The sequence below is a fragment of a genome, unplaced genomic scaffold (genome assembly GCF_019419815.1).
Source record: "Pyrus x bretschneideri cultivar Hongxiangsu unplaced genomic scaffold, Pyrus_bretschneideri_v1 Contig4, whole genome shotgun sequence".
Taxonomy (NCBI): Eukaryota; Viridiplantae; Streptophyta; class Magnoliopsida; order Rosales; family Rosaceae; genus Pyrus; species Pyrus x bretschneideri.
In genome coordinates this window covers 7,664,004-7,690,915 of record NW_025999723.1, presented here as the reverse complement: position 1 = coordinate 7,690,915, position 26,912 = coordinate 7,664,004, and the positions used below count along the sequence as shown (strand labels likewise).

The 26,912-nt window shown below is 36.2% G+C and overlaps 4 protein-coding genes across 4 annotated transcripts; 2 read left to right on the top strand and 2 right to left on the bottom strand.

Moving 5' to 3' along the window:
- The first annotated feature begins 162 nt into the window (after window positions 1-162).
- LOC125468713 (salt stress-induced hydrophobic peptide ESI3-like) lies at window positions 163-3,156 on the top strand. Its single transcript, XM_048564962.1, has 2 exons — window positions 163-243; window positions 2,994-3,156. Exons 1-2 carry the CDS (start codon window positions 163-165, stop codon window positions 3,075-3,077), a joined length of 165 nt encoding a protein of 54 aa, XP_048420919.1. The 3' UTR covers window positions 3,078-3,156.
- Window positions 3,157-8,103: 4,947 nt separating this feature from the next.
- LOC103926651 (salt stress-induced hydrophobic peptide ESI3-like) lies at window positions 8,104-9,020 on the top strand. The gene is made up of 2 exons (XM_009335467.3): window positions 8,104-8,229; window positions 8,479-9,020. The coding sequence occupies exons 1-2, from the start codon at window positions 8,149-8,151 to the stop codon at window positions 8,560-8,562; spliced, it is 165 nt and encodes a 54-aa protein (XP_009333742.2). The 5' UTR covers window positions 8,104-8,148; the 3' UTR covers window positions 8,563-9,020.
- Window positions 9,021-18,915: 9,895 nt separating this feature from the next.
- Window positions 18,916-20,835, bottom strand: LOC103926652 (40S ribosomal protein S23). The gene is made up of 4 exons (XM_009335468.3): window positions 20,708-20,835; window positions 19,689-19,844; window positions 19,455-19,581; window positions 18,916-19,287 (listed from the first exon to the last, which is right to left on the bottom strand). Exons 1-4 carry the CDS (start codon window positions 20,710-20,712, stop codon window positions 19,147-19,149), a joined length of 429 nt encoding a protein of 142 aa, XP_009333743.1. The 5' UTR covers window positions 20,713-20,835; the 3' UTR covers window positions 18,916-19,146.
- A 1,131-nt stretch (window positions 20,836-21,966) lies between these two features.
- Window positions 21,967-25,273, bottom strand: LOC103926663 (flocculation protein FLO11-like). Its single transcript, XM_048565801.1, has 9 exons — window positions 24,896-25,273; window positions 24,598-24,720; window positions 24,270-24,461; window positions 23,909-24,172; window positions 23,775-23,809; window positions 23,597-23,692; window positions 23,326-23,476; window positions 22,581-23,221; window positions 21,967-22,470 (listed from the first exon to the last, which is right to left on the bottom strand). The coding sequence occupies exons 1-9, from the start codon at window positions 24,930-24,932 to the stop codon at window positions 22,015-22,017; spliced, it is 1,995 nt and encodes a 664-aa protein (XP_048421758.1). The 5' UTR covers window positions 24,933-25,273; the 3' UTR covers window positions 21,967-22,014.
- Window positions 25,274-26,912: the final 1,639 nt, after the last annotated feature.

Sequence of the window (26,912 nt, the reverse complement as noted above, 5' to 3'; positions counted from 1 at the left end):
TAGGCTGTGGCACCTGTAGGCTGTAGTAACTGATTTTGGCTTCTTGTTTCTTTTATATAAATCTACACTTTGACTGAAGTAAATCTGTAGTACAAAATAGAGAATAAAATCGTCTCCAAAATTTAGCACAAGTTGTGGTTTTCATTTCTAATCAACCAAAAAATGGGTTCAGAAACGTTTCTGGAAGTGATATTGGCAATCATCCTCCCAACTGTGGGACTCTTCCTTCGTTTTGGCTGTGGAGTGAGTTATTGTTTCACCCTATATTCCCCAAATGCCAATTCTTTTTGAGAAATTAATCGTCCGGAATGATCGTTTCTCCAATTTCAATTGCTGAAATTATTCGTTTATCAGCATGTCGTTATATTATTTTAATCAGTTCAGCAATTGAAATGATTCTTTTATTAGTATGACGTGGACATGATTTTGACCAATGCAGAGCAATTGGGATTTGATTTCGGATTATCTTAGGGGGGTGTAGTCAAATGAGGATTGTAAAGGATTTTAAAAGACTCTAGAATCATGATGTAGTTAGTTAGGATTTTAAAAGATTTTAAAAGAATCCATTTAAATACATGGGTAGTCAATTAAAGGATTTTAAAAGACTTTAAAATCCTGGTGTAGTCAACTAAGATTTTCATATAGTCCATGCAAATCTAAAGGTATTAAAAAAATCATAGATTTTTAAGGATTTCTTTCAATAAGAGATTTTGTAGGATTTGAGAAGGGATTATAAGCATAACAAAATCCTACCTCCACCCCTGAGATTTATTTTCAACCCCCTCACTCTTACTCTCTCTTTATCTCCATTCTGCAATTCGATCTTTCTTTCTCGCTGTCCATTTTCTTCCAAACATAGAACTTGCCAACCTGATTTCCCTTCACATTCATCCATCACCGTCCTAGTTGCAAACTTGAATTTTTTGAATTTTTTATTTCCTTTATTTTAGACTGTGTAATAGTATTTCTTGTAATGCTTTGCTGGGAAGTGTTAATGGCCACTAGCAGTTCTTGTAATATTTATGTGTTCTATCTGAAGGTGTTAATTTTTTACCATGTTAATTGAACTCTTGGAAATTACTACTAAGAATCTTATTGCCAATTCAAGTTTTCTATTCTTTTTCGTGTAATCATGTTAGTGCAAGCACAAACATCTTCCAACGCCTATTTATATTGGTAGCTGTACTTTTATTGAACAACACATTATGAACTAATCAAATGTTGAGAAAAAATGATTAATTTTGAGACATTTGATTGATTTAAGAAGCACTACTTGTTTTGGTTAGTTAAAATTATTTTTCGTAAAGAAATCACAAAAGGGAGAGAAAAGACATATTTGATTGGTTTATATTTCCATATCAATATACATATATGTTTAGGTTTTTTTTTCAGATTGTGTACTGAGAAAAGAATTTATAAGTTGTATGAGTCAAAAAAGAAATCCTTACAAATCTATAGAAATCCATAATAATCTGTCAAAATTCATATGGAATTGTAGAATCTATTAAAATCCTTACAAATGTGTCACTTAAAAAAGTCCATTAAAATCTTTTGAAATCTAAATTGACTACACTTTAGTGTATTTACGTTTTATGTTTATTGTGGGAAAAAGAGTATTTATCAAATATAGCCAAATATTAGCCTCTAATTTCAAAAATGTCAGTTTTTATATAAACTTTCAAATATATCCAAAATATCACTTAAATAGACACAAATACCCTTAATTCATACAAATAACTAGTTGTTGATTAAAAGATTCTTGTGCGATAATCAAGTGGTGCTTTCACTAATTTTTCTAATATGCACCTGAAGAATTTCTATTCCGTAAATATTAAAATATGCTTTTTGCACTTTCTAAAACACAACAAATCTCTCGATTCACTACCATAATCAATGATAACCTTCAAAACAGAATCCAGACACAGACAACAACCTTAATAATGCAAAGGTGGAAAATTAAATGCAAAGCACATTTAATCCAAAGGAAAATTGAGATAAATAATGTTACAAAAATTGACAGTTCATTCTTCGATAAATATTCAATCGAAGGAAGAAAATACAAAAGCAAAGAGAAAACGTAAACGAGGAAAAGTGCAAAAAATTAACCATTTACACTCATCTTTGTTTAGGGGTGCACAATTCTTCACCAACCGTCGAAGTCTTCACTAGGTCTCCTCCAATTTTAAGGTTTAGCTGTGAGAACTCTTCATCTAATTGGGTTTTGGTTTTTAATTTATTAGGTTAAAAGCTTAAGGGTATTAGTGTCTATCTATGTAATATTTTGGATATATTTGAATTTTTTTTATAAAAACTGACATTTATGAAAGAATGTTACTAGACCCACCCCAGTGTCTTTTTTTCCGACCCACATGATAATCCCACCCACCATAGAAAATTAAAAAAGTAAAATGTTATTTCCCCACTCACCATTATTCCCAAAATAACCATAATATTTTATTATTTAAATAACTCTAATATATCTTTAAATAATATTATAAATAAATAAAAATAAAAAATAAAAAAATGCAAGACCTAAGACCTAGACATTCATCATATCCTTCACATCTAACGCCATGCTGCAAAGACCTCGGATCCCCAAACCACTATTCTTCGTCCTTTTTTATCAAAACCGCAAATCTCACACCCAATTCTCTTTTTTCTCCATTGAAGTTTCTTGCCTTCATCTAGCACACGCCCATTCCTTTCTCCAACCTTTCCGTCCATTCTAATCCAAATCTTTCCCAACCTCTTTCCACCAAGATATCACACCCCACCCACCATTATTTATTTATTGTTTTTTGTTTTTTTCAAAATTTTAGTACTGAATTAAATAGGGGTTTAAGAGTCTTCTTTTAAAATGATAAATATGTTATTAGCATTTTCATTAAATGGTGGGTGGGGAAATAAGACACCAGGGTGGGAATATTACCACTCTTATGAAATTAGGGGCTAATATTTGGCTATATTTGATAAATCCTCGTGGGAAAATGCAGGTGGAGTTCTGGATATGTTTGTTGCTGACGATATTGGGATATATACCTGGAATCATATATGCATTGTATGTCCTCGTCGTATAATTAAAAGCTTTGGATGGTCAAGGAGAATAATGGATGATTGCAAACATGATGTGTGTTTTGGTGTGGGTGTTTAGTTTGGTCAAAGGAAAAGATTATGCAAATCATATTTTTATAGCTCGATGCGAAAATCATCTGTTTGCATGATATGTTTCAACCAAACAAAGATTGCAATGCTGGTTGGAGGGAAGTGTCTGGAAATGTTCGGTTTTTTTTTTTTTTACTTCTTTTAAAAAAAAAAAAAAATGTTTACAATTGATTTAAACCAATTCAATGAAATTTGAAACAGCTTTCCGTTATGATAATTATTTGTTACTTCCCAATTATTATAGTGCTGTTATCTTTGTAATCCCTTTATAAATATTGTTATAATGTACATTTCATAAACTACGAAAGTTGTTTTCTACATGGTATCAGACTTGTTTAGCCTAGTCGTTGTGATCTTCGTGCTTTTCGTTATGGCATCCATCACTTTCTCCTCCTTCTTCTCCTCCTTTTCTTTCACTCTTATTATTCTTACTCGTCGATTAATTGATAGTTACTCGTCTCCACCAAACTCATTGACAACCTAGGTTCTAGGTTTAATTAATTGATAGAGCCAAGTGATTTTGGTGGAGACAAGAGAAGCAATATTAGGAGTGGGAGAAGAAGAGGACAAGTATGAAGAGGTAGAGGAAGGGATGGATGCCATGACAGAAAGCATGAAGAAGACGAAGATCGTGAAGAACTCTGATACCATGTTTTCCTAGGTAAAACAATATTTATACCGGGATTACAAAGGTACCAACCCTATACTATTTACAATGTAAATTACAATATCATAACGAAAAAGTTGTTACAAAACTCATTGAATGGGTGATAAATGTTGTGACTCACTCTATCATTTTGGACATTTCAGAAGAAAAAAAACATGGTTTTTCTCAAAACGGGTTATTATATTGGAAGTTGTAACATTATGGTAGTCATCTCCCCTCTAATATCATATTTTGGTTTCAGTCTCTTAGACCAACTCCAATGCTTGGTATAGATTTGTAGGTCATAAAATTTAGAGCTTGTTTGGTATTTTATTAAAAAAACTGTATTATTTCTCAAAACATTTCTTAGGAATATCATTTGAAAATAATTTTTTTAAGACTCAAAAACTTGTTTAGTATGAGATTTAAAATTTTTAGATCTTAAAACTTAAATTGGGCAAAGATATCCAAAGAGAGGGGTTGCATGAAAGGGAGAAAGAGGACAGATGAGGAAAGAAGGTAAGAGAGAACATGAGAGACGGAAAGAAGAGAAGGATCGGAGGAGATTAGGGATGGATATGGGCCAAAACGGGCCTAATTTTGAAGGAACGTGACCCTACCCGTTTTAATCTGTAACGGGATGGGCCGTGGCAGATACAGAGATTTTTAATTTTGGTACCGAACTTTACCCGGCCCATCTGAAACGTGACGGTTCCCCACGGGTTCCAACGATCCAACTCTATTTTGTTTCTTTTATAAAATACATCATTTTTATAAAATAAGGCTACAACCGCTTCACTGCAATGCACAACAGCAGCACATATTACACTTACAGAGTGCACTGCAGCAGCACATATTAGGGGAGTATTGAAGCACAGATTGTGCCCAGCAGCACATATTAATATTATTATCCAAATCCAATCCAAATTAACATCTCCAAGACATCCAATGCAAAATCCAAATTCAAAATAACATTCAAATCCAAAATAACCCAAAAGAAAAATTAGTGAATAAACCTGTTTGTACCCAAATTTACACCATCGGATGAAGAAGTGAAGATAATTTTGTTATTGTTGAAGGATAATATTATGGTTTTTATCATAATAATTATCTTTTAATATGAATTATCTGCATCTTCTTAAACCAGATAAATAGGATGTGAATTATATCCCAAGCAAGGAGTACAGTTCGAATTGATTTGGGATCTCTAACGGCACTTGGAAGCTAAATATGATGATGTGATAAGCCTAGGATTTGATGGTCTTGGATAATGATGAGATAAGAAACCTAGGTAGGCTAGGCCTTTTTGCATGGTGATGGAAGTTATCAGATGAGTTTAAAGGCTTATGATGGAGGTTTTTGATGAGATAAGAAGCCTAGGTGGGCTAGGTTTTTGATATGATGTGATAAAGCCTAGATAGGCTTTATTTTGTTTGAAAAATCACAAAATCTGAAGGATATGCCTTGGCATTTGACACGGATCAATTTCAGTTCCGCAAGTTAGAGTTGTAGTTGGACTCTACAAAATTATCTACCTGTGCCTAGTAGAAGATATGAATGCTATAAATACAAGGTGCGTTACAACAAGTAAAGCTCCCTCCAATTCAACACACAAACTGCCATATGCAAACTCTCGCTCTACGCGAAACCTCTCAATAACCTTAAGATTTTTATTTTCTTTTTCCGCCAACACATCTTCAGTTTGGATAAACAGCACTGTGAAGACAACCAGTGACATCTTTAGTTTGGATAAACAGAATTGTTGTTGTAGAATCAACCGACTGCGGAGTACCATCAGTTTGGATAAACAGCACTGCGTTGAGACCGACTGGTTATCTATCCAAGTCTCGGTCGAGAAGGATTTTCGAATCCTTATTGGCAGAGGTCATCTCATTAGCCTTCTTAGCAAAGTAAGGTGTTACAGATTACTGGGTTCGGCGTATTGAACACCGAGTTGTTTTATGATTGGATATTCATAAGTAAGTTTTAGAGTTCGGCATTCTGACGACCGAACCATATTTACCATTAAGACATACATCTCTTTTGAGTACTTGTGTCTGTATAGTTTGGTGCCAGTTCGGCGTGCTTATACTCTTACGAATATAATCACCGTGACCGAACCCGGTGCCAACGATTCGTGAACTTCGCAAAACTAGCAGCCTTGTCATTAAGCTCTAGAACCCAAAGGCCGAGACGTGTTCCTTCCTCGGCCACAGTCGCAAGATCAAGAAGTTAGCAGCACGCTCAATGCAACATCAACACATTTTACCCCCCGGCCGAGCTCGGTTGACGAGTTGGCATGCCCCGCACACAACCGAATGACTTAGTTAGCTTATTGATTACTCGGCCTGTGTGCCACGTAGGCTTGGTAGTTTTTAGGATCAACAAAACCCTTTGAAAACTTAAAGAACATTGGAGTAATCTATCCATGGTGCCTGACTGAGTGCAAATTATACAGTAATTGGTAATTAACATACAATAAAAATTGTTTAGGGTATGATAGTTATAGATATTTGAATTTGTGTTTAACATACAATAAAAATTGTTTAGGGTATGATAGTTATAGATATTTGAATTTGTGTTCGTTGATTTGGAGCTTAGAAAATACTTTTAAGTGCTTCAGCTTCTCTTATACTTTGTTTGTTGTTAAACCTGCAAGTGCAAAAACCCAGGTCCCAGACCCAGAGTACAAATTAATTGAAACCAAAATGGAACACAATAACTCAAAATCCTTAAATCTAGAAAAACCCTTATTCCTTAAATCCCTAAAGGCTAAAATTTGAATACCTTGTGGCTTCGAAACAGATTGGTCAGAACTCAGGAGTCAGGAGACTCATGACCATGAGGTGGTGGTCGAAGTTGAGAGGAGCAGATGATGGTGGTTGGAGACTCGGAGTCGACTTTAGAGAAGCTGAGGGAGGGAGCTCAGGTATCATGATTCAAGAGAGAAATGAAGAAAGAGGATTGCAGGAGAGAGGGAAGAATAAAAGAGAGGAGAGAAATAGAAGGGGAGAGATAGATTCGGAGTGTGAGGAAACAAGAGACAAAAAAAAAAAAAAAATGAGGGAGCTTTAAGTTTAAGAACTCTAAAATGTGCTTTGGTGTTTCAAGATAATAGACTATATTTTTAAGTTAATCTTGAGTTCAGTTTTTTAAAATAGTTATACAAAACAATTTAAGGCCTAAAACTAAAGTGTTTTTTAGTATAAAAAGTTTGATTTAAGTAAAGTACCAAACAAACCATTAGGTTCAAATTCAAGAACAATTTTTTCCTGCAATGGTTTTGGCTTAAAATCTTGGCATGGGTTATTAAATATTGAATTTGGTAACTTTTAAAAATAAAGTTTATGTAGATTAGCATAATTTATTTTTATGAACATTTTAGCCGTTGAATTTAATTTTCAGTCTTTTTCTACTATTAGACTTGTTCATCTTCGATCACAGCCATGGAGATTGATGTATTTATAAATTAAAATTAATAAATAAATAAATAAATTTGAATTTAAACCGTTGGGTTAACCAACTGTCCAATCACCAAGGTCATCGGATCTACAAAAAGCCATTGAGCTCCGTTTGGAGAGATTTTTCAGTGTGACCGTCACATGAGGTGGTATATCATGTGTCCTTATATAAATTGTGGGTTATGTGTGCTAAAAGGTTAATAACTTAAAAATTAAAATTTTCCACCATTTGCATAAAAACACATAATGTATTATCCGTATTCCTGTCACAACTAAAAATTTATCCTCAGTTTGGATCCGGCAAAGCTGCCAGCTGGTCCCACCGCATGCAGTTCCATAACATACGTATCAATTGCATTAACCATTATGCAGAACATTTCTCAAATCCCTAAAGAATCAATATAAACAACACATGATATACACAATTCTCATCTAACTTTTAAATCTCTTCATTTTGTTTCAAGCACCCTATTTTCTCTTCGGCCATTTCAAAAGTATTTTCAAATGAGCCAATAATCATTGGTAATTAAATCATTTTATGCTGTAAATTCTATCCCAAATCTCCCAAGCGAGTGTTATAGGCAGAAATGTTTATACACATGTTGCGCACAAAGTTTATCCAGGCTAGACTTCCACTGGATCAAACATGCACGGATAAATCCATAGCAAAGGCAAAACTCGACACGTGTTGACCACCAAGTGTCCCACGTAGCACCAAAATTTCCAGGCTGTGACACCTAAACTAACTGATTTTGGCTCTTTGTTTCTTTTATATAAATCTATACTTTGACTGAAGTAAATCTAAAGCACAAAGTAGAGCATAAAATCCTCTCAAATTTAGCACAAATTGTGGTTTTCATTTTTCAATAAACAAAAAAAATGGGTTCAGAAACGTTTCTGGAAGTGATATTGGCTATCATCCTCCCACCTGTTGGAGTCTTCCTTCGTTTTGGCTGTGGAGTGAGTTATTCTTTCACCCTATATTCCCCAAAGGCCATTTCATTTTCAGAAATTAATCGTCCTGGATCTCAATTGCTGAAATGATTCATTTTTTAGTATGTCGTTGATATTATTTTGATCAGTTTAGCAATTGAAATGATTCTTTTATTAGCATGCCGTGGATATGATTTTGATCAGTTTAGCAATTGGGATTTGATTTCTGATCGTTTAGTTTATTTACCTATATACGCATATTGTGGGAAAATGCAGGTGGAGTTCTGGATATGTTTGTTGCTGACAATATTGGGATATATACCCGGAATCATATATGCATTATGTGTCCTTGTCGTATAATTAAAAGCTTTGGATGATCAAGGAGAATAATGGATGATTGCAAACGTGTGTTTTGGTGTGAGTGTTTAGTTTGGTCAAACTTTTGTAATCCAGATCTTAACTTTTCCTTGTACATGTTAATGCCACTATTTTTAGTTTTTGTTATGTTTTTCTTTTTTTTTCTTTTTCTGTCAAATTTTTAAATGTCAAGTTTTTTAGTTTCAAGTGGATATGTATAAATATGCAAACGTAACAATAATATCGAAGTGGAAATCTTAAAAACTCACAAGTAAATTGTTCGAAAACAAAACAAAAATGTTATGGTCTCGAAAACACGAAACGTATGAACACAACGTGAAGGAAAAGATTATGCAAGTCATGTTTTTATAGCTCGATGTGAAAATCATCTGTTTGCATGATATGTTTCAACCAAACAAAGATTGCAATGCTGGTTGGAGGAAGTGTCTGGAAATGTTTGGTTTTTTTTTTTTTTTCTTGTATAAAAGGTTAAAAGTAACATTTCTTTTGAAAAAAAAAAAAAAAAAAAAAAAATATATATATATATATATATATATATATATATATATATATATGTTTACACTTAATTTAAACCTATTCAATGAAATTTGTAACAGCTTTCCGTTATGACAATTATTTGTTACTTCCTAATTAGTATAGAGCTGTTATCTTTGTAATCCCTCTATAAATATTGTTATAATGTACATTTCATAAAGTACGGAAGTTGTTTTCTACATGGTATCTGACTTCTTTAGCCTAGTCGTTGTGTTCTTCGTGCTTTTTATCATTGCATCCATCACTTTCTCCCCCTTCTTGTCCTCTTCTTCTTTCACTCTTATTATTCTTATTCGTCGATTAATTGATAGTTACTCGTCTCCACCAAACTCATTGACAGCTTAGGTTCTAGGTTCGATTCATTAATAGAGTCAAGCGATTTTGGTAGCGACAAGTAGCAATATTAGGAGTGGGAGAAGAAGAGGAGCAGAAGAGGAGAAGTATGAAGAGGAAGAGGAAGGGATGGATGCCATGACAGAAAGCATGAAGAAGACCAAGATCGAACCTAAGGTGAAGAACTCTGATACCATGTTTTCCTAGGTAAAACAATATTTATACCGGGATTACAAAGGTACCAACCCTATACTATTTGCAATGTAAATACAATATCATAACAAAAAAGTTGTTGCAAAACTCGTTGAATAGGTGACGAATATTGTGACTCCCTCTATCATTTTAGACATTTCAGAAGAAAAAAACATGGCTTTTTTCTCGTAAAGGGTTATTATATTGGAAGTCGTAACATTCTAGTCGTCATCTCCCCTCTAATATCATATTTTGGTTTCAGTCTCATAGACCAACTCCAATGCTTGGTATATATATGGATGTGTAGGTCATAAAATTTATAGCTTATTTGGTATTCTATTAAAAAACTGTATCATTTCTTAAAACATTTCTTAAAAATATCATTTGAAAATAATTTTCTTTAAGACTCAAAAACTTGTTTAGTATAAGATTTAACATTTTTAGATCTTAAAACTTAAATTGAGCAAAGAAATCCAAGGTGGGGTTGCATGAGAGGGAGAAAGAGGACAGAGGAGGAAAGAAAGTAAGAGAGAAGCGGAGAGATAGAAAAAAGGGAAGGATCGAAGGAAATTAGGGATGGGCACGAGCTAGGTCAGGTCCAATTTTGAAGGAATCTGACTCTGCCCATTTTAATCTGTAACGGGATGGACCGAACCGGGTACAGAGATTTTTAGTTTTGGAACCGAATTTTACGCGGCCCGTTTGAAACGGAGCGAGTCTAACAACCCAATTTTTTTTTCTTTTATAAAATACATCATTTTTATAAGATAAGGTTGCAGCCGCTGCACTGCAATGTACAGCATCACTGCAGCAGCACATATTACACTTACAAAAGTTGGTAATTAACATACCAAAAAAATTGTTCAAGGTATGATAGTTATAGATATTTGAATTTGTGTTCGTTGATTTGGAGCTTAGAAAAGACTTCAAGTGCTTCAGCTTCTCTTTTACTCTGTTTGCTGCTAAGCCTGCAAGTGCAAAAACCCAGGTCCCAGACCCAGAGTACAAAATTAATTGAAACCAAAATGGAACACAATAACTCAAAATTCCTAAATCTAGAAAAACCCTAATTCCTTAAATCCCTAAAGGCTAAAATTTGAATACCTTGTGGCTTAAAAATGGATTGGTCAGAACTCAGGAGTAAGGAGACTCATGATCATGAGGTGGTGGTCGAAGTTGAGAGGAGCAGATGGTGGTGGTTGGAGACTTGGAGTCGACTTTAGAGAAGCTGAGGGAGGGAGCTCAGGTATCATGATTTGAGAGAGAAATGAAGAAAAAGGATTGCAGGAGAGAGGGAAGAAAAAAAGAGAGGAGAGAAATAGAAAGGGAGAGATAGACTCGGAGTGTGAGGAAACGAGAGACAAAAAAGAAATGAGAGAGCTTTAAGTTTAAAAACTCTAAAACGTGCTTTGGTGTTATAAGATAAGGGATTATATTTTTAAGTTAGTCTTGAATTCAATTTTTTAAAATAGTTATACAAAACATTTTAAGGCCTACAACTTAAAAAGTCATTTGGAGTTTAAAAAGTTGGATTCAAGTAAAGTACCAAACATACCATTAGGTTTGAATTTGAGAATAGTTTTTTTCCTGCAATGGTTTTGGCTTAAAATTTTGGCATGGGTTATTAAATATTGAATTTGGTAACTTTAAAAAAATAAAGTTTATGTAGATTAGCATAATTTATTTTTATAAACATTTTAGCCGTTGAATTTAATTTTGAGTCTTTTTCTACTAGGGGTGTGATATCCACACCCCATTTTACTTTTCACACACTTTTTTAATTTTTGACTGTCGAATTGGATGAATTGAAAAAGATCAACGGACATAAATTATCAAGAAGTGTGTGAGAAGTAAAATGGGGTGTGTGGATAGCACATCCCTTTCTACTATTAGACTTGTTTATGTTCGACCTCAGCTACGGAGTTTAATGTATTTATAAATTAAAATTAAAAAAAAAAATTTGAATTTAGACCGTTGAATTAACCAATTGTCCAACCACCAACGTCGTCGGATCTACAAAAAATTATTGGGCTCGGTTTGGATCCGCCAAAGCTGCCAACTGGTCCCACGCATGCAGTTCCATAACATACGTATCAATTGCATTAACCATTATGCAGAACATTTCTCAAATCCCTAAAGAATCAATATAAACAACACATATATATACACCATTCTCATCTAACTTGTAAAGCTCTTCATTTTGTTTCAAGCATTAGGGGTCCTGAGTCCTGACTTTTAAGGATAGTTTATCTTGATTTTCTATTGTGATTAGTCATTGGACAGTTAGTTTGTTATTGGATAGTTATAGGTTAGATTTTGATGAGCTGTCAAAATATAGCTCTCAGCTTTCTATATAAATATCTCTGTACTCTAATTATTCAAGGTAATGGAAATACTTTCCTAATATGGTATCACCCGCCTTTATCTATCGACCTCTCTCTTCGATCCAAACCCTTTCGTTTCCTACTGCGATTTTCCTCTTCTCTGATTTTCTGATCTATTTCTCGATTGTGTTTGATCTCTTCGAGCTTTTCTCATCAATTCAGCCATGGCGTCTCCTTCGTTGGAATCGGCTTCTCCAATTCATCCATTTTCGACTCCTTCTCCAAACCCTAATTCTTCAAGTTTTACCTCTATCACGATCCAAAACATCAGATCTATGGTATCAATCAAGCTCACCACTACAAATTACTTGACCTGGAATGCTCTCTTTGCACCAATCTTTCGTCGTTATAATCTTACCGGTCTCGTTGATGGATCTATGGCGGCGCCGCCTCAATTTCTCCTTGATTCTTCCGGCAATCGCACTCTGAACCCTGCCTATGTTTCTTGGTATGAGAATGATCAAAATATTCTCATCTGGATCAACTCCACACTTTCTGAATCCCTAATTCCCTATATTGTTGGTGTCAATTCTTCTCGAGAGCTATAGTCTAAGCTTGAATCGCGCCTTGCAGCGACTTCTCAGTCTCACATTCATGAACTCCAATCTCGTCTTCACAGCAAGCGATTCCACTACTGCTGCTTATCTTTAACAAATTGAAGAAATCGCTGATGCTCTTGCCAGCGCCGGAGCTCCGGTTGAAGACTCTGATTTAATTTCTGTAACACTTCATGGTCTGCCGTCGGAGTATGATTCCTTTGTTGATGCGATCCAATTTCATCTCAGTTCTACAACACTTGATGAGCTACATGGATTACTTTTGAGAAAAGAAATTCAGCTTGCCACTCGCAAGAAAGCTACTACATCCTCTGGTGTTTTTCAGGCCTTCAATTCGAATCTTGCATCATCATCTGGCATTCTACCTACACCGACTTCCAATTCTGGTTCTCTCGCCTTTCTTGCTCAGAATTCATCTCAGTTTAATCAGTATCAAGGTCGTTCTCAAGATCGCAATCAGTCAAACCCTAGGCATTTTCAAAATAAGGGCAATTTCTCCGGCTATCGTGGTAACAATCAGCGTCAAAATTACAATCGTTATACTTAGAGGAACAATCGTGGAGGCTGCTCGGGTTCTAATTTCAATGGAAAACGAACCACTTGTCAAATATGTCGTCAGTATGATCATGAAGCATCTGATTGCCTTCATTGTATGAATCCTCAGTTTGGCAATCGCCATTCTCAGATGGCTATGTGTGCTAATCCTTCACAGACTGCTTCTCCTTCTTGGCTTCTTGATTCCGGAGCTAGCTCCCATATGACAAGTTCTATGGCGAATCTTCAACATCCAGAACCATAAACAGGCCCTGAACAAGCCTACATTGGTGATGGCAAAGGTTTGCCTATATCTAATTGTGGTTTTTCCTTTATATCTACTTCTCAGCATCGCTTTGTTTTGCATGATGTGTTACATGTGCCTGATTTAAAGCAAGATTTACTCTCTGCAAATAAATTTATTCTTGATAATTGGTGTTCAATTCATCTATATCCTTTTCACTTCACTGTGAAGGATCTTACTTCGGAGATGACGCTTTTTAAAGGACCTGTACAAAATGGATTTTATCCTTTCACTGCATCTGTCAATGATGGTTTGCCTAAGCTTTTTGCAGCCACTGTCAAAGCTTCTCCAGAGATTTGGCATCAAAGATTGGGCCATCCCTCTTTCAAAGTTTTACATAAACTTGTTTCTAAGTCTAGTATTCCTCTCACTACTAGTATAAATAAAACTTTTTGTTCAGATTGTGCATTGGGTAAAAGTTCAAAACTGCCATTTGTATCAGCTTCTAGTGTTACAACTAGACCTTTGGAACTTTTACACGTAGATGTTTGGGGTCCAGCTCCACTGCTCTGTATATGGCTATCGGTTTTATCTTCTTATAGTGGATGATTTCACTCGATATAGTTGGTTCTTTCCGATCAAATGTAAATCTGACGTATTCAAAACTTTTGTTGAATTCAAAGCTCTTGCTGAATCTTTGTTCAATAATAGAGTTGTCACTTTACGATCTGATTCTGGAGGTGAATTCCTTAGTTCCGTGTTTACTCAATATCTTAAAGACAATGGTATTCATCATCAACTCTCATGCCCTCACACACCAGAACAAAATGGTTGCGTGGAGCGCAAGCATCGACATTTAGTAGAAGTTGCTCGCACACTTTTAGTTGCTTCTCATGTCCCTCATGTTTACTGGGTTGAAGCATTCTCCACAGCGGTTTATCTCATCAACAGATTGCCTACTATGTCTCGATCCTGTCTTTGGGAACAACTTTTTAGCAAGTCTCTAGATTATACAACTCTTAAAGTGTTCGCGTGCAGGTGTTTTCCTTGGCTAAAACCCTATGTAGCTTCTAAACTTGAACCCAAAAGTAAGCCCTGTGTCTTTCTTGGCTATAGTCTCAATCACGAAGGCTATAGATGTCTTGATATTCATTCCAAAAAGGTTTATATTTTGAGGCATGTCCTCTTTGATGAACTGACCCTCCTATTTCATCAAGTTTCTCCAGTTTCATCATCTTCCTCCTCACCTTCTACCTTTTCCTCTCTCATACCTTCCACTCTTACCTTCACCAAAAACCCTGCAGCATCTTATCCTCCTCCTCCTCCTCTCAACCAACCTGCTTCTTTTCCTAACTCAACCTCTTCTTCTCATATTACTACCTCCCCCCACCCTGTCTCTCCTCCTTCCTTACACATCTCACCAACCCCTCCTCTCAACACTCACCTTATGCAAACAAGATCCAAATCCGGCATTTTTAAACCCAAAGCCTATTCAGCTACCAAACACCCTCTTCCTTCACACATTTATGTAGATTATCTTCCTGCTACTTATCTCCAAGCTTCCAAACACCCTCACGAGAGACAGGCTATGCAAGAGGAATTTAATGCACTGGTTAACATAAGAACTTGGTCTCTTGTTCCCCCACATGCTTCTCAGAATCCTATTGGCTGCAAATAGGTGTTTCGAATCAAAAGGAACGCTGATGGTACTATTGACAGATATAAGGCTCGTTTAGTAGCCAAGGGTTTTCATCAACATAAGGGTTTAGATTATACAGAAACTTTCAGTCATGTGGCTAAACCAGTTACTATCAGGCTTCTTCTCACACTTGCATCACAGTATGATTGGTTTCTCAATCAGTTAGATGTTACTAATGCCTTTTTACATGGCAATCTATTTGAAAATGTGTTTATGCAACAACCATCTGGCTTTCAAGACCCTACAAAGCCACACTATGTTTGCAAGCTACACAAGAGCCTTTATGGACTAAAGCAGGCTCCTCGAGCCTGGTATGAGAGGCTTCACAGTGCACTTAACTCAATGGGCTTTCATGGATCACAGAATGATCATTCTCTCTTTGTCAAGAATGATCCCTCTCTGGTGTTTATCCTAATCTATGTTGATGACATCTTGGTCACGGGTCCATCTTCACAAGCTTGCAAGGACACAATAGCTCAACTGAGTTCTCTCTTTCCAATCAAGGATTTGGGTCCTCTTCATTTTTTCCTTGGGATTGAGGTAAAAAGGTCCTCATCTGGTATTTTCATTTCCCAGACCAAATATATCCTTAATTTACTTACCAAGACCAACATGGTTGGTGCAAAACCCTGTGCTACACCTCTAAGTACATCAAAACTGGATCACTCTTCTCCACTGCTCTCTAATCCAGAGAAGTACAGATCAATTGTAGGAGGGTTACAATACCTTACTTGGTCTAGATCGGATCTCTCATTTGCTATTAACTTGGTCTGTCAGTTTAAGCATCAACCCCGGCAATTTCGCTTGCAAGCAGTCAAAAGAATATTGCGATATTTGAATGGAACTCTTGATTTAGGTCTCTGGTTTCCAAAAACTTCAAGTTCTCTCACTGTTAATACCTTTTCAGATGTTAATTGGGCAAGTTATGCTTTGGACAGAAGATCAACTGGAGGGTTTTGTATTTTTCTAGGGAACTCTCTTATTAGTTGGAGTGCTAAAAAGCAACCAACAGTGGCTTGCTCATCCACTGAAGCCGAGTATCGCTCTCTTGCTAACACTGCTGCCGAGCTTTCTTGGCTCTGTAAATTGCTTGTTGATGTTGGTGTGTCTCTCTCTTATCCTCCAAAATTGTGGTGTGATAACATTTCTGCGATTTCCTTAGCCAAAAATCCTTTGTTTCATGCAAGGACTAAACATGTGGAGATTGACTATCATTTTATTAGGGAAAAAGTCATCTCTAAAGCTGTAACTGTTCAGTTTGTGTGCTCACAGGATCAACTTGCCGATATCTGTGCTAAATCTCTATCTAAGTCTCGTTTTCTGTTCCTCAGAGACAAACTATCACTTCAGTTGCCTACGCTCATTTTGAGGGGGCATATTAAGGATAGTTTATCTTGATTTTCTATTGTAATTAGTCATTGGACAGTTAGTTTGTTATTGGATAGTTATAGGTTAGATTTTGATGAGCTGTCAAAATATAGCTCTCAGTTTTCTATATAAATATCTCTGTATTCTAATTATTCAAGGTAATGGAAATACTTTCCTAATACTGACAACTCGATGTTTTGAACACAAGCAAAAATGTCGTACTATCGTTATCCTCGACTTAATCACAGATCACAAGAAGATCGTGCCCATCAATAGACGGGTTCCAAAAATAAATTCATAGATGTATAATACACTCGTCAATGAGATTCTATCGACGAGTGCCATAAAAAAAAATTGATGCCACTGGAACGTAAGCCCCGTTCAGTTAGTCCAGCAAAGGACCAAGCGAACAACTATACCGTCAGCTGAGGATATCCGGGCTTGAAGCCTGTAAAGCTCCACGCGTATCTCAGCCTATCGAACAACAAGTCGATAAGACTCCAAACACTCGGAGGTTACCTGTTTCCAGGCCTGCATCTCTGCAGATCATGGACCCAGGGACTTTCCTGGGCCTCGTTCCGTTCACAGAATTGTGGCCCGATCACTTCGTCCGGTGGCATCGTTGGTAATTTTACCCCAAAGGTTTATAAGGCCAAGTAAAATTATTACTTTTTCCGATGAGGGATGTGAGGACATAAGAACAAATCCATGACTGAAACAGTAATGTTATTTTTACCATGTTTTTATACCATATTTATATATCATATTATGTGGCATTGAATGTGGACATCTACATCATTTAAATTAATCAGAATTTAATTTAAATTAAAAACTATTTAATAAATCAATAATTTTAAAAATAAAAAAAAAAAAGTTGAAATTAAATAGTGATTGTAGCATACGAGGAATCTTCTCCTTTTTTTCCCGTTCAATTCTACTTTTTCTTCTGTTTCTTCTTCCACGCCTGTTCTTTCATGCCATTTTTTCAGGTCTGTCAAATCCACCACAATCTAAATTAATTCTCATATGGCAAGGTTCATGCGCTTCCCTATTTGGATTATTGGTACACATCTATCATTTTTTTCAATGAACCTTGCCGCACACTTGCAGTGGAATTTTCCAAACTCGTTCAATTCTAGTCAACCCTGAAACCCTGATTTAGGAGATGGAATGCCTCCGGTGTCTTGAAACTAACTTTGAATCGCCAGGAACATTCGAAGTTGGACTATGAGAACTCCAGGATGTCTCTGAGCTCTTGTTCTCTACATGCCCCTTCCCCACATACCACAATTTGTCGAAGATTTTCCTTGACCTAGATGGCAGCGAAACTTGGCAAGAAGAGCAGCAAAAACAGCACAAAGTGGTGCGCAATCACCATTGAACGGGGAAGGAAGAAGAAGACTCTTCGTATGCCACAATCACCATTTAATTTCTGCTTTTTTTCTTTAATTATTGGTTTAATAAATGATTTTTAATTTAAATTAAATGCTGATTAATTTAAATAATGTGATTGTCCACATCAAATGCCACATAAGATGATATATAAATGTGGTATAAAAACATGATAAGAATAACATTACTATGATTGAAAAAGTAAAAAGGGCAAACATGTCATTTTACTGAGGTAGGCAAGAGTAAACAAAGAATTTTTAGGATATTCATATATGATTCCTATATAAATCCTATCTGAATCTACTTCAACTTCACACAAGGGTTGATCAGATTCGTATTGTTTTGGCGAAAATATTCATGATATGTAGGGAATCCTATCTGAATCTACTTCAACTTCACACAAGGGTTGATCAGATTCGTATTGTTTTGGCGAAAATATTCATGATATGTAGGGAATCATTTGTGATAAAAATCCAATATAAGAATAAACCAGAAATTTTAGTAGTTAGATACACTGATCCGAAAAACACAAACCTTATAAACACAATGTGAGAGAAATATTTATATGATACCGAACACGTTCTCAGACATTGAGATATGTCGATTTTGGTATAGGATCAGACCTCTTGTTTGGTTTCATGGAACCAACGTTGCAACTAATATCAAGTTGAATATAGCTCTTCAGCTCACAGCCATGCAAAGGTTCCAAACTTGAAAAAGAAATCAATGTCTAGGGAATCCATCACTAGCCAATACAGAGCTTAATTGGAATAGATGTCGGAAATTGACGTTTCTTTTTGGTTTTCGGTTGCTAAAATTGGTTTAAACCGATCTGCTGCTATACTAATTCTGTGATCAAATTTTTGATTAAATCTTTGAAGGGTCATATTCAACACGGTTAAAAATGCAGTCCTTCGGAGCTCCTACTTCCATGGAAGTCGAAGAAGCAGATCCACCAAGGTCTTTGCCACCAAAGCCATCGTTTGAGCGTTTGAAGGCTCTTGAGATGTCCGACGGTCAAGTCCAGTTCACGTAAGTCTCGGTTCCGCCTCATCGTTGTTCGCCTCTCAAGAAAGTATGGATGGACACATACCCCGGTTTACGAACAGATGATAGACATCCTTATGAATCTTATCATGCAAACATTGTGATCACAAACCATAGATTAAATCCAAATCAACTTTTGTTAGTCCTACATTTCCAAAATTTTGTTTCAGTTGGACACATCCAGAATTGAGTAACCGATAAGTTGTTACTAACTATCATCTAAATGGGAAACAACGCTACCACGACAGAGACTTAAGGCATAGACGAGCTCCCTCGATAAGCTTAAGACCTTGGCTTTTCCTTCTTCTCCTTGAAGAGGGCCAACAGAGAGACACCAGATACCTTCACAACCTTGAACCTGACTCCGGGAATATCTCCCACTGCATGCCCCTTCCGTCCGAATCCAGCAATCAACACCTCATCCTGCGCAAACCCAATCACGTACATATCACTAAGTTAAGAAAACTGAGATGATACCAAGCATTCCGGGACTGTTATACAAGAATTAAAACTCTTTGCAGATCAAGATCCCAATCATTGAAATGGGATTTGAAACAAAATCTGACATACTGGATGATGATGGAACTTACATTTTCCTCAATGTAGTTTAAGCAACCATCGTTGGGTACAAAAGCAGCAATCTTCTTTCCATTTTTGATCAGCTGAACACGAGCACATTTTCTAATAGCAGAGTTAGGCTGCTTAGCCTCAATACCACTGCATTAACCATCCACAATGTGTGACAATTCGATTTAAACCTAAACGTAGCATAAAAAACAAAATACAATGTTTGGGGAAAAGAGGGAGAGAGATAGAGATCGTACATCTTTTCTAGGACAATGCCTTTGGCATGAGATGAACCAGAAAATGGCTTTTTCCATTCATTCCCAAGGTGGGACTTCTTGTACGACTTGTCAGCCCACCTCTGATTCCTGCGGTGGGTCTTGAGCTTACGAGCAGCTCCCATTCCACGTGTTTTCCTGCAAAACACACACAATCTCTTAATTTCACTTAAAACCAGTATTCAAGAGCCAGAAAATGCAATCCAATCTTAAAACCAGTTTACAAGGGCCAGAAAATGCAATCCAATCTCAAGGATACAGAAGCATCAATGCACCACCGTTAAGTTCAAAACAATCAGGCAAGCATTAGTCAAGCAAAAAAAAAATTAAAGGCAACTGGTCACGTTTCCTTGCATTCAACAAAAGAGTTCAAGTATGATTACCAACAAATCATTAGACGCCCCATGGCACAATTTAACATCAATACCCACATATAATTCAATTCACTCCTAGACCATACGCTACTTGTTCCCAATCATTCATAATACGACTCCTACATATCGCCCGTAAACTTAACACAGCTTGTTCACATTACCGATGAACCTTAACAGTACAATGTCGCTTTGATCTCGAATACAAGAACCGAGGCTTCAATCACATTTGTTCTAATTACATCATGTTTCCTTGGAAAAATCATGTCCTAATCTCATTGTCCCCAATCAAACAACAAACTAAGCTTTGCCCAACCTTGATTTACCTCATTCGACCCGAACATAATTCAAAAAAACTATTAACTAATTCTCTTTTGCTTCAAACGCTTTCAAGGCAAACCAAATAGAAACTTTTGAAAACAGAAAATTAACCACACAGATACATTGCGAAAACATAAACCCTAACCGAAATGCCTTAAAGTTTCGATTTTTATCACGAAAATTTTCAGTTTGGCTGCACAGAAAGCTTGGGAAAATACCAATACACCAGATCCGAGCCAGTACTCTTAATCAAAGCAAAACAACGAGATTTTAGAGCGAGAGAGAGATAGAGGAGAGAGAATTCGGTACCCCATGGCGGCTGAGAGAAGAGGGCTCTGGACTGCAGCGAAGGTACTGTGAGGTGTGAGGCGGAGGGGAAAATGCCGGCTGCTGAAAAACCCTAAACTCCGCTTTTTCAATTCAGAGATGAGAGATTTTATCTATATATATAAAGTGGGAAGGATTAAAAGGTAAAACATTCAAAATACCAAAAATTGTCCTTCAAGAATTCTTAAAATTACAATTGAATCATAAGAATTTAAAGTAATTCACCACATTTTAATTTTGAATGAATTTTAAATTTAAAACTTTAATTAAAAAAAAACTCCCATGTTAGTGGGCGGTTTCATGGTTTTGCTTCATTTTTTATTATGAATAATTTTTTAATAAAAATATAAAATAGTTATTTAAAAAAAAAATTAAAAGACATAACCTAATATAAAAAGGCCAATTGCCACACGCGTATGCGTGTGGCAAGAGGCTAGTATATGATTAGCTCTATACTGGCTTCTTTAGGTAGTCGAAACGGCGTCGTACTATACAGACGGAGTTATAATTCTCTTATAAATAACTTTTCAGTAGCATAACTTTCTTAAGTGTTAAATGGCGCTCTCATTTTGATACATATCTCATCAAATAACTTTTCAGTAGCATAACTTTCTTAAGTGTTAAATGGCGCTCTCATTTTGATACATATCTCATCAAAAATTTGTAATATGTTATAAATAAGGAAAAGTTGGAGGGATAGTCTTTACTAGTAATAGAAGAAAAGCAGATGCAAGATATCACACTATTTAGTTTTATACTATAACACAAAAGATTGTAGAGATTGCAGAGAAAGAGGAAGGGAGGGATACTGATATTATTGCTTTCATTTCATTTCTTTTCTATGTATTGTAATCACACACGAAGTGCTCTTTATATAGGGCCACATCCTTGACAAATCAAAAAGTGAAGTGATTTCTCTTTTTGAAAATTTCATATAATAACAATTACATTACTGTGTCCATTTATAAAACATCACATAATATCAATCACACTACTGTGGCCTCTTTGAAAACATCACATAATAACAATCACATTACTGTAGACATTCATTCTCATAATTTTACAACAGAATACCTAACTTTTAATGACAGGATGATTTTCACGTTTTTTTTTTTTTTTTTATATATATATACTTTTTTACACTTAGTTTTTTATTTTTGAGTATCGAATTGAATAAACCGTACGAAAACAAAACTGATATGATATTTTTTTTGGCTCAAGTCGTAGCAGAATTGTCATTCTACAAAAGTTATAGATCCCCTGCCTTCATCTCTTTTCACTACACAACATTACGATCCAAGATCAACGGCAGCAACATTATTAGCCAAACAATCCAATTGTTGTTTCAAGTAATATGCATTATTTTCCTTGTTATTTCCTGCAGGACAATGCATGTTGGGCTCCTCATTCTCCTTGGTTGCTTGGTTGCCCACCCTCTTGAGGGCCTTCCCCATATTCTTGCTTTCTGCAGCATCACTCTCAACTTCTGCAGCATTTTGAACTTCAACGTGCGCTGGACGCCGAGGACTGATGCTGAACGTAGGGCAGGGAGAGCCAGTTTTCCGCAATGCAAGCTTCGCATTCCTCGTCTTGTCAGATGTTCTAGGAGATTGAAGGTTGCCATTTTGATTTTCAGATCCATTTCTGTTAGTGTTACCGTTACCTGTTCGACTTCTAGACACTATGTTGTTTTGTATACCGGAATGAAACTGCATACTTCCACTTGATCTCACCAGTGAACTCTCCTGTCGATTGAAGAGATGTTGTACAATTTAATGAGTTTTTGCTCAACAGCATATAGTGAATTTGAGACACTGAAATCATTTGTTTAGTACAAGAATCCATATGAACTGACCTCGTCGAAGAAGCCAATCTTTGGTGATGGTGCTCGGAGACATGAGGGCTTGATATGTTTAGAAACACTGCTAGGAATAGGGCTACTTCCCGTTGACATATTTCCATCGCGTGGATTCAAGAGCATTGCTGCTTGATTTCCATGTCCAATGCAGGGTTGATCCTGTGAATGGCTCTCCAGAATTGATTCCTGAGAGATATCACTATCAAAAGAAGCCTGTCCGCCGATGAAAGTATTCAGACCGACCTCAGACTTCTTCCATCTTTGATTCACAGACGTTGATGAAGATGCGGAGGACCAGCCATCAAAGGAACTAGCAGGTGATGTATAAGGGGACGACTTTGGTGTGCACAATAGAGTTGAAGGCTGCCAAGAAGTTTCCAGTTCACCGTTGTTTTTCTTTGTGGATTTCAAAGGAGTTCCCATGGTAAAACCACGGGAGGCCGAATTGACAAGTGAGGAATCAATTTTGCTCCTCGAATACAATGGAGATTTACTGAACAAGGGAGAACTATAAACCCGAGACTTCTGTGTGGTAGTGGGAGAACAGAATGGAGATGTTTTTGTGGGCGGTGTAAGACTATTGGTGATGCTGCACGATGCGCTTAAGCAAGGTTTTTTTGACACATTCATAGATTGTCCTGCAAGCAAATCATATCAGCTTTTGTTTGAGTTACACTTCAAATTTGCAGAAAGAAAATGAAACACTGGTATGGTTAATATTTTACGTCATCTTCCATCTTACCAGGTGCAGCCAATGCAGTTCCCATTTTTTCATTATTTCCACCCGAACAAGCCCTTTTCGCTGCAAGTGTATAAGATTGGTTAATCCGGCTAGATATCTTTGGCGGTTTGCGAGATGTTGATGAGTTCAGTTTCCCACTTCCAGCAGCACGCTTCATTTCATCAGTACTCAGTTAGATAAAAATATGAGTACAGAACGCACTAAAATCACAGACACATTTACGCATAAACAATGAGTGAAAAATAGATCATTCTACTTAATTATGACATACCTGTTTTTGTGAGAAAGCAGAAGCCTCCTTTAAAATCTTCTCCGTTCCACGCGCATTTAGACTTTGCCTTTCGGATGTTGACATAATAGCTCTCATCTGAATTCCAAAACAGACATATTCATTCTGAAACAACCTCAGAAACATGATTACTCACCAAAATATAACGAAAGAAACTTACCCTCATCCGAGGAGAAGCATCAGGATTCTTGGAAGCTGAAATGTATAAGCAAAACGAGGATACATTTACACAAACCACATGATAGAAGGCAAAGGTGGGGTTGATTTGTTACAAGCGAAAGTCAGTGTACTTACAGCGAACACTTTGCAGGCCTTTGCCTCTTTTCGATTTGAGACTTGAAGTTGTTACACCCGATAAACTAGTCGGTTTCTGTGCAGATGATCTGTTATCTTCGAAAAGTTCGAACTCAAGGCTTGCCATCAAAGAGGAGCATCCACTATTAATTGTAGACATTGACTCAGCAGGCCTGAGAACTTCTTGAATCCTGGGAAGCTGATGCTTTTCAGATTTCTTGAATCCTCTGTTAACTATAGACAATTCCTCAGGATCCAAAACCCCTGATCACAAGAAACCAAACCCGAAATCTATGCAGTGAGAGAGTGTCTATAACAAGCACATGTAATAGTGATTTTTTCAACCAGGAAAAACACATACCTGCAGAAGTGAAAAAGGCATTATCCCAAGCTAAACTTTTACGAAAACTACACCGGTTAATTCTTCGTGTTCTTTCGGGTTCCAAAGACTCCGAAGGCAATAGCATTGCTTCCTCATACCCCAAAAAGTTAATGGCGTTGCCTGTGGTTTGAGAATTCATAGTCTGAAGCAGCTCCTCAGGCTCCAACACCCCTAAAAATATGCACAAAATGTAAACTTTCTGCAGAGTGAGCAAGAAATATCAAAGAAATTAAGACCTTTTTATATACAACATATTATATATATATATATATATATATATATATATATATATATCTGAATAAGAAACCTGGACTTGTGAAGAAGGCACTGTCCCAAGCCAAACTCTTTCGGACATTAAACTTGGGATTCGTGGTGTCCTGTGGACTCCCAGTCTTAAACAGTCCAGACCCATCAAGCTTCTCCCTGTTATCTGAATTGGGTACAAATCAGAATTTTGCTTTAGTACCAAAGTTGTCACCTTTTTACGGAATTCATGTTTCATGTCGCAGAATTGGGAAGATTGGCTTTTGGGAAAATGCAGGAAAAAAAAAAACAGAATTTAAAGAAAAAGAAAAAGAAATGAGTTTCTTGAAGAGAGAGAGGACCTGGGAAGCCAAGTTGAAAATCGCCATTGGAGGACATCGCTGTTGTTCTGGAGCTTCTTGGAGTGAAGATTAATATTACTGGATGACGATTGACGAGGGAGAAAGAGAAGCTAAGAGAAGAGGGACAATTCGAAGCAAGAAAATTCAAATTTGTGTGTTGAGAATCAATCAACGGCGATTATTGGAGATACCGAAACTGAAAGAAACGCCTGATTTACTGGTATCCTATTTTGTACATATTTTTGGGTGAAAAATCATCCGTTTGATATGCATGCAATATTGCGACTCTGAATATATAGTCAAACCATTTGTCAACGGACAACTGCAGTCAACGATGTATGCAATTTACCACCAACAAAAAAAAAGGGGAAAAGTGATGTTTTCTTTTTATTTTCTTTCATTTCCACTATGACGATGTTTATTTTATTTGTTGTTGGATCATGAATATGTATGCCTTTGAACAATCACAAAATGTTCTCTAGATATGTAAATTCACTTACCTATGGTCGAATCGAAGCATGATTTTGATCTTCTCGAGTCTGAACTCTCACGGATGCTTCTTTGGGCAGAAGGGGTGTTGAGGGAGAACGAAAGTTGTAATCGCATAGGATCCCAATATATATGCTACATATTAGAAAATATTGATTTTATTAGCATTTTAAAAAAAATCGCTTAAGTGCTCTCTCTCTAACCCATTCATCTTTTTCGATTTTTACCTTTTCATTCGTTGGTTTTGTGAATTGGGTTTGTTTAATTTTGCTTTTTGATTAATGGATTTATGGAGTTGAAGTGATTGGTTTGGTTTTTCTTGGAGGAGACCCGAATCCTTTATTTTTTATTTTTTTATTTTTTATCATTTCTTTGATTTATATGTGGATTTTATTTTTTCTATCTTCTCCCTCCCTCTGCTCCCTCTCTCAATCCAAATTTACAAGCACTAAAATAGGGTATGGCTTTGCTGCAATTAAATGAAAAAATGTATTAAATGTCAGTTGCTTTATGGAGAAGAGATAAATTTGAGGGAAAAGAGAGAAATCATAGTGGAAAGAAGGAAGAGAGAATGATATGGATGAAATTGTTTCACATACTCGTTCGTTTTCTTCGTATTAAGCTCGCTCATACACTGTAGTACACGACATGCACAGGACATGCACATGTTATGCTTATAGGTATGGGCTCAATTCAAAAACCCATAGCTCATAGCTTTCTCTTCGAAATCAGAAAAATGAACCTAAACTTTATATGAAGAATCGAAGATTCATTAATTTGAATTTGGTATCAAATCTGATTAGGTTCAAATGTTTCAAGGGTTTGAAAAAATTGCAGTTTGAATGGGCACAAAAGAACCCAACTGAATCAAAGGAAATTGTTTCACGAACTCGTTCGCTTTTTTTCTTATTTCCAGGGCCTGCTTCTGAATCAAAGGAAAAAGTAGTAAATTACATTAATGCGAAGAGTATCGGAGATGTAAATATGCACCATCTACACATAATACACTATATGCACACCATATGCACATAATATGCATAGTACATGCACATGATATGCACAAAACGAGAGAAACTTTAACGACAACATATTGGTATAGTGGATACAATTAAAACATAATTGTTATGTATATAAGGTTATAGTGACGGGTTTGAAAAGTCTTGTTACGTATATCAACCACCGCTTAACCGTGAACATGGAAAACATGATACTAGTTGTCTTTATATTTCATGGACACGCATGACCCTTAACGTCCTCTAAGTTTTTTTATTTTTTTATTTTTATTAATTTTGTTTTTCACCTAGGCCAACTAGGTTGTGGTCATACTCGCTAAACTTTGGGGCACAACATATGTGCATCATAACTAGTGAACATTCTTGCTTCTCATATTAAGATGTAGCCATGCACACTATATGCGCACCACATGCATATTATAGAAAAAAAATTCACAAATTTCTACAATTGAACACTTAAACCAGAAATTGTTCCATCCTAGTCTTGTAGCACGTCAAACTTGAAATTTATTCCA